We start from the raw sequence: 14,432 nt of genomic DNA, 5'->3' as shown, positions 1-14,432 counted from the left end.
TGTCATCCCTAGTGAATTAAGGATAATAAAATAGGTTTTGAAGAATTAAGAGATTCATCTTAACTGTGCATTGTTAGAGAAGACAAATAATTAGAATTCTAAAATCATGAAAAGATAACAAATAAACAAATAATTTTGACACCTAAACATCAAGGTGTCGAAACCAGCTACCATGTCATTATTTCACAAAGCTTTTTTTTTTTTCTTTTTTTCTTTTCCTTTTTTTTTTTCCCTTTTTCCAAGTGATCATACATTATTTAACAAAGTTGAAAGCAATGAAATACTGTACAAAGGCGCATCAAGAGTGAGGCCCAAGCTTATGTACTGAGAGAAATGGCATTACTTTCACTTTCGGCCCAACCTCACCAGATGCTGCTGATGCTTTTCTGCAGCCGCCTTATCAGCTGCTTCACGTTTAAGAGCCCTTTTTGCCCGTCGCCCTGTTGGAGCTTTCACAGGTTCCTTCCTTCTGGGTTCTCGAGATGAACTGGCCCCAGGATCCTGGTAATTTGATCGATGCACTGGCCTTGCTTCTTGGCGTCCTCCCCTCACAAATCCATTATCTCCCCATCTTCGATTACCAATACGAATACTTGATGAACTACTGAAGTAAACTTCATCTAGATCATCTTCCTCATCCTCATCCTCATATGGATAATATTCTTCAGGATCATCAAATGAGTCTTCACGATCCTCGACAATCAAAGGTTTAAACCATGTGGCTCTAAGAAGTAGGCAGACACTCTCTTCAAACATGTAATCGTTGATGCTGTTAATAAAAGATGTGTTAAGGCAATCAGATGACAAATGAAAACAGATTACTTTCTATTAAGCATTTGATGCCCAAAACTATAACATAAGTTTTCATTATTGACTAACAAATGTCACTAATAGTTTTCCCCAGACTGGTCCAAAAGAAAAGATACCAGAGAATCAAGCACAACTTCCACACACCCCCCCCCCCCCCAAACCCTCCCCCCCCCCCAAAAGGGGGCAATAGCACACCACTTCATTCCACTCTCATCTTAATCAACATTAAATCTATCATCAAATTTCTTTTCTACCATTTACATTCCAACCTTTTGATTATATTCCTCACTATAATTTCTAGAGGAATTATTCCTGAAACAGAACTCCCACATCTCCCACAAGAAAATGTTCTTGCATTACCGTTTCTTTTTTCCTTGATAACAAAAGAGAGAGAGAGAGAGAGAGAGAGAGAAGTCTGGATATACCTGCCATCAAGTGCACGATGGACATTCAGGAACTCAAATGGGTGTTTACACTGAGGGCACGTTGCTTTCTCTCTATATGAGGCCCATCGAAGGATGCATGTCACACTATGCAAAACAAACAATCAAAAAGAAAACACCATAAGTACCATTTTTTTTTTTCACTACATACGCCCAAATCAACATACAGTAAACAGCCAATCAATGGACCATGAAACCCATCCCCAACCAACATGACACATACCATGTACAAAATTAAGCTCAAAATAACATTATTCCAAAGGTTATCAATCCCTTCTTTCCAACAGATTATTTATAATTCATGCATGCTTCATGAAATTAGAACCTCAGTAAAATTGTACCAAGAATAACATGTCAAACAGAAATGATCCATGTTAAGCCAAAACAAACCCCACATAGAAATAAATAAATAAATAAACCTTGTTGAAGACAGAGATTATCAACACAAGTATTAAACCTTGTTTCTTAAATTCCTACCAAATCTACATGTTTTCTCTTTTCTTCCCAATTCTACATTGGCTAGATCAGAAACACCTTAATACCTATGTTTCAACTTCTTCCCAAATCTATTTTGGCTAAATCAGAAACATCTTGATACTCATGTTAAATGTTGAGTGACTTAATCAACATGAGTATCAAGATGTGAAAACATAAGTACATTCCTACCGTGTGTATCAACATAACACAAGACAAATGTATCATATGAGAGAGAGTAATTATAACAGAAAAATGGAAAGTAATCTGTTGGTGCTGGAAATACTTGGAATAACAATGCCAAGTGATCAAGATTTTCAGTTCATACTGGCTAGAATGATAAAGATCAAAATTAACATACCTCTTATTCCATTCCAGCAACCTGATCAGTACAATTTCTAAACCATGTCTCAAAAGGCGATATGAAAGCAATGATGTTTTTTATATACTCCCCAACTTAAGGCACACTGTAGGCCTCATAGCATAGATGCATGTCATCACAAATTCTTTAAACAAAAAAAGAATAAAAATGAAAATGAGAAGACATATCCAAAGAACAATATAAAGAATATTCAAAAGAACAAGCATGAATATAATCAAAGTTTTGAAGCAAACATGTGGTTTTTATTTCACTAACCAAATGCATTTGATGTATAATATATCACTACCATACACTCAAATTTCTTAAAAACCAAAACACCACTACTTTATTGCCAATATTACATAACGCCTATAACTGCAATATTCATCAATATTTGAAAAAATGAAATAAATTGTTTGATACCATACACAACATACATGCTAGAAAAATCTATTCAACCACAAACGTCACCAATGTGTGAAAAATAAAATTAGAAATAAACAAATAAAAGCTTTCCATGTCATAGGCATAAATATGGATATTTACTAAGTTCAATCTTATAATCTGTTACTAGACTATCAAATGCATTCTCAAAAATCTTTTTATTCTACCCATAGATTAAAAATAAACAAATAGTTCCAATGTCAAACAATGACATGTAGCATCATATCAAGAACCTACATTTAATACAAGTACATAAGGGATAATTACAACATCTTGTCAAGGTGCTTTACAATATCAATTGAACTGTCAATCTACCCCTTTTTTTCCCTTTCTGGTTTGATAAATTAACAGAGTTGACAATCAATATCTACATCAGTTCTTTCAATGCACAAACTCTAACACACAGATAATGCACAAACGATGTGTGGATAAAACCCCCACCACCATGTGTTTGCAAACAATCTCAGAATCTGTGGCCATGCCAACTCCTAATCCAGCATTCGAAAATCATAAGCTTTACTTTGAAGGTTCTATCTTTTACCTCAAAAAAAAAGTGACTGAAGGATCATAATTCCCATTCATGACTGCCCTCATAAGCACAATGAATATTAAACTACCCCTTGTGAGTCCCTTGTTAAAATGAGATAATTACCAGCACTTATAACACTTGCCTTTAATCAAACCAATCGAACTATAGGAATCAAGGTATAATATGCTCCTACACTATAGTTGAACTACTACATTTTCCACCCATGTTTGTCCATTGCAATCACAGTTCAACAAGCATCACCAACCAAAATGAAAATCACAATAAAGCCAAAACCCCAAAAACCGAAGCAGCAGAACTACAATTCCCGGTAACAAAATCGAACATGAATGCCAACGACCATAACCATAATTTCAACAACCACAAAGTAGTAACATCACCAACAACATATATTGATAAAGGGATTGATTGGACAAACCAGTAAGCGTGCTCGCAGCCTTTAACAAGGGCAGTCTCCTCAAGCACTATCTGATTCAAGCATACAGCACATATCCCACCATGATTCTCAAACCCCTTTTCCTCAATCTCTTTTTTACTCTGCATTTGACTCTGTAATTCCCAAAACCCAAGTGAATACACATAACAAATCATTCAAATTTCCCATAAAACAAAGGGAACAAAAGTTTCTTGTACAATTTGCAAAGTTTGTATTGAACATTGTATTTGCATTTCTATTATTATAACCAACTGTATATCTATTGTTTGGCTAAAATGCAAGAAAAATGTCAAACTTCATTTCCATTAGCCTAGTTTTCCACAATAAAACAAAAACACACGCGCACAACATACTATTTATTCTATTTTCTTTTCCTAATCCTAAACTTTCTTGGCAACCAAACACAGCTTATTCAACCAAAACTTTCACAAGAAAAGAAGGATAATAAAAAACTAGATCTGGGTTCGAAAGATTGGGGATCAAAGAGAAGCGTACCTGATCACGATCATGATCATCATGGTCCTGTATAGAAAGGGGTTGGAGAGCGTTGACTAGCTGGTGACCGTCGATCTCGACGACTGAAGTCATGGTATTGGTTCGATATAATCTTTGATTTTAAAAGCCAAAAATGAAAGAACCGACAGAAACCTTAGAACTAAAATCAAAAATAGCTTTGTGTTTATATATATATATATATATATAGAGAGAGAGAGAGAGAGAGAGAGATGCTAAGAGAATAAAAGTTCAATATGCTGATTCCAAATAAAAGAGAAGAGAGCAGAGAGGGTCTCAAATCTCTTTTCGGTGAAAGACCCTAAGCATGAGGCGTAGGGATGTGGATGTTATTTCAAATCGCTCTTTTTTTTTTTTTTTTTTTTTTTTTAATACACGGCGGGTTGGCAGCGGGTCCAAGTTTAGGAGACTCGAAGTGATCGGGTCGGTCCTGGGTTAGGCACAAACCCTACCCAGACCGACCCGTGGACAGGCGTCAGTTGAGCTACAATACTTTGAGTTGTATACTAGCTTTTGTCTAATTTTTTTTTTTTTTTTAAATCTTTGTCTAATTGTCTTTTTTTTTTTTTTTTTTTTAAAGGTTGTCTAATTGTCTTTTATTGCATACACAATTAAAAGCTTGATTACATGAGAATTTGTATTTGCCATCACTTTAAATCTCTCTTCTTTTATGTAGAAGTATGATAGAGTAATAAACGTCATTAACATGTGGGTTCAATGTCCAAACAAAACTGATTCAAATCCCAATGCCTTGGGCAAATATGTTGGATATGTTATTACATAAGTATTTTGCATATGTATTAGACATAAAGTTCTCATGTTCATATGTTTAAGAGAGAAATGGAAAGATGTAAGATAGACTCTCATTACACTTTCTCTAATTTTGGATGAATTTGATGAGAAGTGATCGAAAGTTGTTATATATATATATATATATATAACATTTACAGCTTATTTCATATATATATATATATATATATTTTAATTTTTAAAAACTTATTGTGCAAATTACTTAGGATGCCCACTTCGATGGACCTTAGTTTTATCTTTTTCTTTCTTTCTCTTTATTCTCTACAATTATGAAATACAAAAAAAAAAAAAAAAAAAAAGAAAAAAAGAAAAAAGAAGCAACTTTACTTCATTAATTTCTTCTCATTGTTCATCTTTGTGTAACTTATTCATAATTTGACACAATGAAATTTTCTAATGTCTTCTAATTTACAATTTACACGCCTGGCATATATTTAATTTTTTGTAAAATATATACAAAATCACTTTGTGACTCTTTCATAAAATGTGAAAAAAATGTAACTTATAACACCCATGTGATATTGTTTCTTTAGTAAACTAATAAAATATTCTTAAAAACAAACAATAAGTTACTCATGTGATAACACATGTCCATATTAATTTCAAGTAAAAGAATATTAGAGGTAGGTTTTGTGTTACACTCAAAATCTCAAGGGATAGATTACAAGTTACACAATTAATGATTTAAATATAAAATAATATCATGTGAGATTAAGTGTTATAATTAAAACTATAGCTATCAATATCATACCAAACTGGCAGTTTAAAACATCAATTAAATCAATGAACAATTTAAATCAAGATCAATATAAAATAAAATGTCGGATTTGCAGAATTGACGGTTTTTAGAAAAATACTGAACCACTAGTGTATATAGTTTTATTCCAACTGTTTGGGTTTTTTTTTTTTTAGTTATTATTTTAATTTTCTACTAATTTTATCAAATAATCCTGTGGCGAAAAAAGGTCCAATCTAACATAGTGGGCCGAGAGCCCATATGAGGATTACTGTGCGTCCGAAGAGAATGAGATGGTAAGGGTAAGGCCCATCTGGAAGAGGGACCCCCATAAAGAAAGTGATTACAATCCGAAGAGGCCGCCTTCTGTCCGAAGAGGTTATACTCCTCTGACGTGAATAGTATGGATCAATTGAACGTATAAAAGGTCAAAATGATCTTTCGAGGCCTCCTCCTGATCAAAATAAGCTCTGAGTATACTTGGAGACGATAAGGATGAAGAAATATCTAAAGAGAAAGTTGCTACCACCGTATTTAATGCTCTGTAGCAACTTTTCTGACCGCATTTCTGTGGAAAAGACCCCTGAACAGTATATCCCCATCTACCGCCACTCACACAGAGCTAAAAGAGATGCTTGACATGACATATACTCAAGTAGACTCACGGATGAGGTACAAGTGGACGATAGAGATGAGGAGAAGGGAGATTATATAAAGGAAAGAAGCTCCTGAGGAAGGGGGGGGGATAGAAAAACAAGAGAAAAGAAAATAATAAGAGTTTCATTGTAACCCTAAGATCTGTATTCACCGCATAATCAATAATATAACTCTTCGGACACTCATTCTTTACGTGTAAATTCATATTGGTTTGTGCTTGAGGGTTGTGATTAGTTGTTGTCAATTCCATAATCAACCTAGCTCTTTCACCCATTATCTACAAATTTATTGTTTTGGGCTTGGGCCACAAATCCTAACCTACAAATCCTATTTCCTTCAATTTTGCATGGTTATTTACGGTATTTTAAGTATTTAGCTTTTAAACTTGAAGTAAATTGTCAAAATATCAATTAAAGTGTCAATTTTTTAGTCATTTATATATATATATATATATATGTATGTATATAGACACACTAGTCTTGTTACACGCGCTTGCGCTTATGATGAAGCTTTTTTTTTTTTTTTTTTGGTCTAGTGTCATAATTATCATTAAAAAAAAATTGAATTAGTTTGTTTTGAAAACACAGATTAGTAGGAGAGTATTATATTTTGTAAGCATTTTAAGTGAAATAGGAGATACATTTTTACTGGGTTGTTCTTAAGTTTTTTCCCTGTTAAACTTAAGATTTAGGGGTATTTTTAAACTATATAAAAGTCTTGTATAGAGAGGGAAATCCTCTTATAAATAGTAAAGGTAAAATCCTATATTTGAATAATGTTTTTATTTTTTTATTTTTTATTTATATATAGCTACGATATAAAAATTAAACCTATGATGTTTGTTTTATAATGATTGATCTTTTTCATCATGCCAAAACACCAATTGATTTTGATGTAGGAGAGGTTCAAACTCCAAATCTCTTATTTGATGACAAAAAAACTTTACCAACTATTCAAAAAAAAATTTGTATTTATTTTTTTCAATTAATTTTAATGTATAGTGTATATATATATAATATATTTTATAGTTTTAGCTTTGTTTTTTGTTTATAAATTGTATTCTTTACTTTGTTTATATATTTTAAAATAAATTCAATATTAATTCAATTATTGGATTTTTTTTTTTACTAGTCAACCTTATACTTCTTTCTTGACCATTCAATGAATTAATATTCCTATTACGTGGGTTCCAGTTAACTTAACTGGTAAAGTTTTTGATAGTTAAAAAGAAATTTGAAGTTTAATTCCCGCTTACATAAAAAACTGATTGATATTTTAATCTGATAATAAAAAACCTATNCCGCATAATCAATAATATAACTCTTCGGACACTCATTCTTTACGTGTAAATTCATATTGGTTTGTGCTTGAGGGTTGTGATTAGTTGTTGTCAATTCCATAATCAACCTAGCTCTTTCACCCATTATCTACAAATTTATTGTTTTGGGCTTGGGCCACAAATCCTAACCTACAAATCCTATTTCCTTCAATTTTGCATGGTTATTTACGGTATTTTAAGTATTTAGCTTTTAAACTTGAAGTAAATTGTCAAAATATCAATTAAAGTGTCAATTTTTTAGTCATTTATATATATATATATATATATGTATGTATATAGACACACTAGTCTTGTTACACGCGCTTGCGCTTATGATGAAGCTTTTTTTTTTTTTTTTTTTGGTCTAGTGTCATAATTATCATTAAAAAAAAATTGAATTAGTTTGTTTTGAAAACACAGATTAGTAGGAGAGTATTATATTTTGTAAGCATTTTAAGTGAAATAGGAGATACATTTTTACTGGGTTGTTCTTAAGTTTTTTCCCTGTTAAACTTAAGATTTAGGGGTATTTTTAAACTATATAAAAGTCTTGTATAGAGAGGGAAATCCTCTTATAAATAGTAAAGGTAAAATCCTATATTTGAATAATGTTTTTATTTTTTATTTTTATTTATATATAGCTACGATATAAAAATTAAACCTATGATGTTTGTTTTATAATGATTGATCTTTTTCATCATGCCAAACACCAATTGATTTTGATGTAGGAGAGGTTCAAACTCCAAATCTCTTATTTGATGACAAAAAAACTTTACCAACTATTCAAAAAAAAATTTGTATTTATTTTTTTCAATTAATTTTAATGTATAGTGTATATATATATAATATATTTTATAGTTTTAGCTTTGTTTTTTTGTTTATAAATTGTATTCTTTACTTTGTTATATATTTTAAAATAAATTCAATATTAATTCAATTATTGGATTTTTTTTTTTACTAGTCAACCTTATACTTCTTTCTTGACCATTCAATGAATTAATATTCCTATTACGTGGGTTCCAGTTAACTTAACTGGTAAAGTTTTTGATAGTTAAAAAGAAATTTGAAGTTTAATTCCCGCTTACATAAAAAACTGATGATATTTTAATCTGATAATAAAAAACTATCAATTAAAAAAGGATGCTATAGGTTAAAAATTTCTTTAAAAAAACATATTTGGTCCATTATGAATTATTATAACTACACTCAAAACTTCAAAAGGTCCATGTTTTAGGGGAAACCCATTTTAGGGTTGTGTATATATATTTTTCTCTCTTCAATAATCAAAAGGTGAAATGCATAAAAAGAGAAAAACATTTTTTTATTTATTAAAAAAAATAAAGAAAGAAAAGAAGGAAAACAAATGTGTTGTTATCGCATAACCCCACTTATTAAAATTTGTGAATCGGCAACCCTTTGTTGTCTCCACATCACAAATCACATCCCAAACACAAAGACAAAAATAATAATAAAGTTAATAAAAACTTAATAAAAATATACAAAATATTTCCAACCTAAGAGGTAGCAGTTCGGGTGGTCGGATGTCATCGATTTCCGGTCGAGTATCGGTTGGTTTCGAGCTATGTGAATCATTGTCGAATTTTGCAGAAATCGTCGCCAAATTTTGCTAAAATCTCTAGTTTTTGCTAGATCTGACCGGATCTCAAAGAGATCTTGGTGTATCTCAACGAGATTAGGCCGAATCTCAACGAGATCAGGCCAGATTTCGAAGAGATCCAACAAGATCTCAATGCAAGTCGAAGAGATCGGGCGAGATCTCAGCGAATCTCAAAGAGATCAGGCCAGATCTAGACGAGATCTCACTGGATCTCAACAGATCGGAAAAAATGAGGCTGGCTAACCACTCCAATTGGCAAAGAACTGAAATTCCGATGTGTTTTCCAGTCGAGTCGGTTGAAAATCAGTTTTTCATGCTCAAACCTGTCAACTGACCCGCCGGTCTCGGGTTTTATGGGCGGAGAACTGCTGGCATCGGGTTGGTCGATTTTTGGACCGGTCGACTTGGTCGGCCGAGTTGGTCAGGTTTCGAGTCTGATTGGACACCCCTAAATGCTGTGTAGTCTTTCTATTAAGAGAATCCAAGCTCAAATGCCTCCCCTTTGTATAACCCAAAAACAAAAAAGTACATATCTATAGTAAAGACTTATCAGCATATTTGCACTATGAATAGGGATGTTAAATGATGGCAAATACAATTCTTTATTAGGAGAAATTCATAGATCATAAGGGCCTGTTTGGTAACAGTGCTTAAGTATTGTTGTTCAGTTTTCAGTGTTATGAAAATACGTATTTAAGTATTATAGAAATTAGTTGTTAACCCGTGCGATGCACGAGAATTTTTTTTTTTTTTTTAAAAAGATCATCAAGCACTGTCATTTCCACCTTCATGTATGTATTCTGAATTGATATTAGTTGCATTGAAAATTACAAATAAAATACTAATTGTACAAATAAAAACCCATAAAACTTTTTCTTTTCTTTCTAAACTAAAAATAGTACCAACCCAAAATAAGTGAAACATTGATTCCATAACATCCAAATTGTGAGAGCAACACAGAAACATTGAATCAAAGAACACTAAGTAAAGTGTCAAGTGGACTCAGCATTAAAATCACAATTACATGTAATTACTTAAATAAACAATTAGTTTGAATCATTATTCGAAAGAGAGAGACATAAAAACTTGATAAGTCTCAAAGATGAAGTTCCTCAGATATCTTTCAGCATCAATGTCCAAGTTCAGTCCTATGTATAGCAAGCATTATTAAAGTATCCACACCTTCCTCCTTCGGAATTCATGAAGCTACTCCAAAGAAAATTTGTTAAACAATGGTATACCACCCTACACACGTATTTACTTTCTTTAGAGAGAGAGAGAGAGAGAGAGAGAGAGAGAGAGAGAGAGAGAGCATAAAACAACAAAAAGAAATAAAATATAACTTATATAATTGCATAGTTTAAATCAATAAATTTGTTTGAGTCATAAAAATTCACCTTTATATTTACCCTGGAAGACCGCATGCAAAGGATCTAACAATATCAAAGATATTTATTCACCAACAAGAACAATAACTCAAGGAACCATAGATTGGAGAGGGGAAAAAGTAGGAGACTATTAAGCTGCAATGAATATGAACAAAAATCATGTACCCAAAACATGCAATTATATAGAACACAACCTCCAACACATGCTTAAATATTGCAAGAGGCACATAGCCCTATTTTTGTATCCTATCATCTCATGAGAAAAAGATTAACAAATGTAAATGTAACCAAGCCTAAACCAACAAATTCTAGCCCAATATTAATGATAGGCTACGAACTAAAAAATGCAAGATGAAGATAGGGCGTTTTACATTTTCAAATAGGAGAACATGTATGCACAAAATTCAATGATGCTATTAGTTGAGAGTTATGACAATTCAAATTAAAAATGAAAAAAAAAAAAAAAAACAATTAACCAAAAGTAAAAGCCTAGATTTCCCAAAAGGTGCTCATTAAAATCATAGAAACCATTGGCAACTTAGGGCCCTACATCATTCAAATTTATAAAAGAAAATAAAAAATAAAAAATAAAACCCAAAATTATCCCCCACATAAAATGACTAAACATGATCATAAAATACAAACTCAAAAACAGTTTTGTTAGAATAAGGAAAAAATTTTATTTCAATTTCAATTGACAAATTAAATAACAAAACTATATTAGAGGAAGGAAAAGAATTGAAACAAAAACATGCAAAGAGACTACCTAGATGTTCACGGCCTTATTGCTGGACTCAAGTTGGCTTCTTGCACATAGAAGTTTCTAAAATTTTCACACTATTCCATTTCCATAAATTTGCCAAATTCAACACACTATTCTAATTTCAAAATTTATGTATTAAACCCCCAATAACTTTCTCACAATATATCAAAATTCTTTGATTAAACCAAATTATACATTTTGTTAAAGTACATACATAGTAGTACATTCTTTTGGTGCTAATTAGAAACAACATATAAAATATATAATTAATAAAAAAAAAAGGAGAAAAAAATTCAAATACAGTAATTAAATTAAGCTTATTAAAAAAAAGGGACAAAAAAAAATCAATAAAGCAAGAATTGCCCTACATCATTCAAATTTATAAAAGAAAATAAAAAATAAAAAATAAAACCCAAAATTATCCCCCACATAAAATGACTAAACATGATCATAAAATACAAACTCAAAAACAGTTTTGTTAGAATAAGGAAAAAATTTTATTTCAATTTCAATTGACAAATTAAATAACAAAACTATATTAGAGGAAGGAAAAGAATTGAAACAAAAACATGCAAAGAGACTACCTAGATGTTCACGGCCTTATTGCTGGACTCAAGTTGGCTTCTTGCACATAGAAGTTTCTAAAATTTTCACACTATTCCATTTCCATAAATTTGCCAAATTCAACACACTATTCTAATTTCAAAATTTATGTATTAAACCCCCAATAACTTTCTCACAATATATCAAAATTCTTTGATTAAACCAAATTATACATTTTGTTAAAGTACATACATAGTAGTACATTCTTTTGGTGCTAATTAGAAACAACATATAAAATATATAATTAATAAAAAAAAAAGGAGAAAAAAATTCAAATACAGTAATTAAATTAAGCTTATTAAAAAAAAGGGACAAAAAAAAATCAATAAAGCAAGAATAGTATGTAACCCCATCTTCATCATGTACAACCACAAACATAAAAAAATAAATACATCAAGTACATGCAATGAATAGATAGATGGCCTCTATATTTTATTTTTTGTCTACTCCATTTATTGCTTTTATGGTAATTCAATTTTTATATAAAATAAAATGACATTCAAGATGATCAATGTTAGATTGCTAAAACATAAACACAATTTAACATCTACCTCTCAAAACTGAATAGTACCAAAAATTGGAACGCTTAGCACATCAAAACACACATATACACATTGTTGGTGCAAACACAATAATAATGGAAACAACACTAAGAGAAACTGAATAGTACGCTGAATATTATTATTAATTTAAAGAGAGAAATTACACAACACTATTTGGACTGAGGTGCGGCACTCGCTCTCTTTAAGGAGATTCAAGCCCTTGGTTGGCTAATTTTTGTAACCGGTGCAGACCTTCTCTGACTTGTCTCCCCCAAGATCCAATAGCCCAACAAATGTTGTATGGCTAGAACAGCTTCTGCACAAAGTGTTCAATCCCAAAGCTCCACCAGAAGAACACCTTTCTTTGGCCCGAAATTTCTCAAGTATTTAGGAATATTATTGAATTCACTCTCTCACACAACACTCTTTGCTTTTAACTGTTTTCTTCATTCACTCTTGATATGAAATTAGTCCATAGCATAGCCGTATATATAATCTTCCAACCCTTCACATAACCTACATGTTATTTATTAATTTAGAAAACTTCTCTTAATTTATTTAATCTAACTTACATACAAGTAACTCTTTCTTTAACAAATTATAACTCATCTCTTTATTCATCTTCAGTTATTTTGAGTTTCAACATATTTAATTTAAAATTTACTAACATACATAACCAAAAAAAAAAAAAAACAAACAAACAAACAAATAGATCCTTTACTCAAGAACCTCAAAAATGTAAAATTTTCCAAAAGCAAAAGCACATAGACATGCATAAGTACATGTCTACATAAATATCACAATCAACATGTATATATCTCATAAAGAACAAAGAGCATATTTGTTAATGTTTTAATTGTTAAGCAGAACAGTCCCAAGTTTACTACCAAAATACGTCTCATAGGAATAGGTGGAGATTAATATTTTAGAACAAATTCATTGAAATTGTAGCCTCTCTCACTTGCCAGCAATTGGCTGCCTACATCTAATAAATTATATTGTAAATTTTTTGGACGCGTTTGCCAAATTGTAACTTCAATGTATATCTATGCCTTCATCTTTAAATAATAATAAAAAAATCCCAAAAAAAGAAGAAAGGAAGCAACTTGTTTATCTTAGATTACCTTTATTTATCTTTGCAGTGGCTTTGGTGAGAGATGATGATGAGTTCACCTTAGGTCTAGGATTAAACGGCAAATCACAAAATGCATTGAACACAACCCAATAAGTAGCAACAATTTATAATTTTAATAAACACAAAGTTGTATTCTTTAATAGATAAGCAAAAAGAATATTTTCAAATCTCATCAACAATAACAAAATATATAGATGAAACACACATTAATAAGAAACCCCAAAAATGATGGAGAGAGATAGCTATGGAGAGGTAGAGGCTGCATCCAAACTCGTCAAAAGTGAAAGATTATTTTTAGTGTTTGAATTCATCCAAATAAAAAGACTAGTTTGAAGAAGATTAAATTTTAATAACAAAAAGTTATTCAAAAAATATATAAAGAAATATGTAAATTTCTAGCATATAAAAATAAATTTTATAAAGTGAAAGGAACATAATTGTAAACGTAAAGGATGAGGAAAGAAAATTGATTGAAATAAGAGAGGGGCTAATCGTGTGGGTTTTCTGGCATGGGCTGAGGGAGACCAATAAAAATTGTCTACGTAAATCAAAACCAAATCTAAATTTTAAACCTTAATCAAAACCTTCTCTTTCTTATCTCTCTAACTCTCTCAAACCAATTCTAAATTTTAAACCTTAATTAAAACCAAATCTAGGCTTGATACGTAAATCAAAACTAAGTAGTCCATAACAATCAAACCTAAATCATAATTATTTCCAAACTTTGTGTATATAAGAAAATACCTTTATTGATGTGGTGCCGGTGGCGTTACGGTGGGTTGCCGTTGAAGGTGGGTGCTAGCTTGACAATGTTCTTGCTTTTTGGGGCATTGC

The 14,432-nt window shown here is 31.2% G+C and overlaps 1 protein-coding gene across 1 annotated transcript; it reads right to left on the bottom strand.

Annotated features, from left to right (window-relative positions):
* LOC111988891 (uncharacterized) lies at positions 1-4,328 on the bottom strand. Its single transcript, XM_024020700.2, has 4 exons — positions 4,011-4,328; positions 3,498-3,628; positions 1,236-1,340; positions 1-769 (listed from the first exon to the last, which is right to left on the bottom strand). The coding sequence occupies exons 1-4, from the start codon at positions 4,101-4,103 to the stop codon at positions 346-348; spliced, it is 753 nt and encodes a 250-aa protein (XP_023876468.2). The 5' UTR covers positions 4,104-4,328; the 3' UTR covers positions 1-345.
* Positions 4,329-14,432: the final 10,104 nt, after the last annotated feature.

This window comes from Quercus suber, unplaced genomic scaffold, assembly GCF_002906115.3.
Source record: "Quercus suber isolate HL8 unplaced genomic scaffold, Cork oak 2.0 scaffold_540, whole genome shotgun sequence".
Taxonomy (NCBI): Eukaryota; Viridiplantae; Streptophyta; class Magnoliopsida; order Fagales; family Fagaceae; genus Quercus; species Quercus suber.
This window is presented reverse-complemented; position numbering and strand designations above follow the sequence as displayed.

Coding starts and splice junctions, on each gene's coding strand:
- LOC111988891 (XM_024020700.2), bottom strand. CDS start 4,103: ATGACTTCAGTCGTCGAGATCGACGGTCACCAGCTAGTCAACGCTCTC. Junction 1,341..3,497: donor GGCTGCGAGCACGCTTACTG/GTTTGTCCAATC, acceptor TGTTTTGCATAG/TGTGACATGCATCCTTCGAT. Junction 770..1,235: donor CATCGTGCACTTGATGGCAG/GTATATCCAGAC, acceptor TTTTATTAACAG/CATCAACGATTACATGTTTG.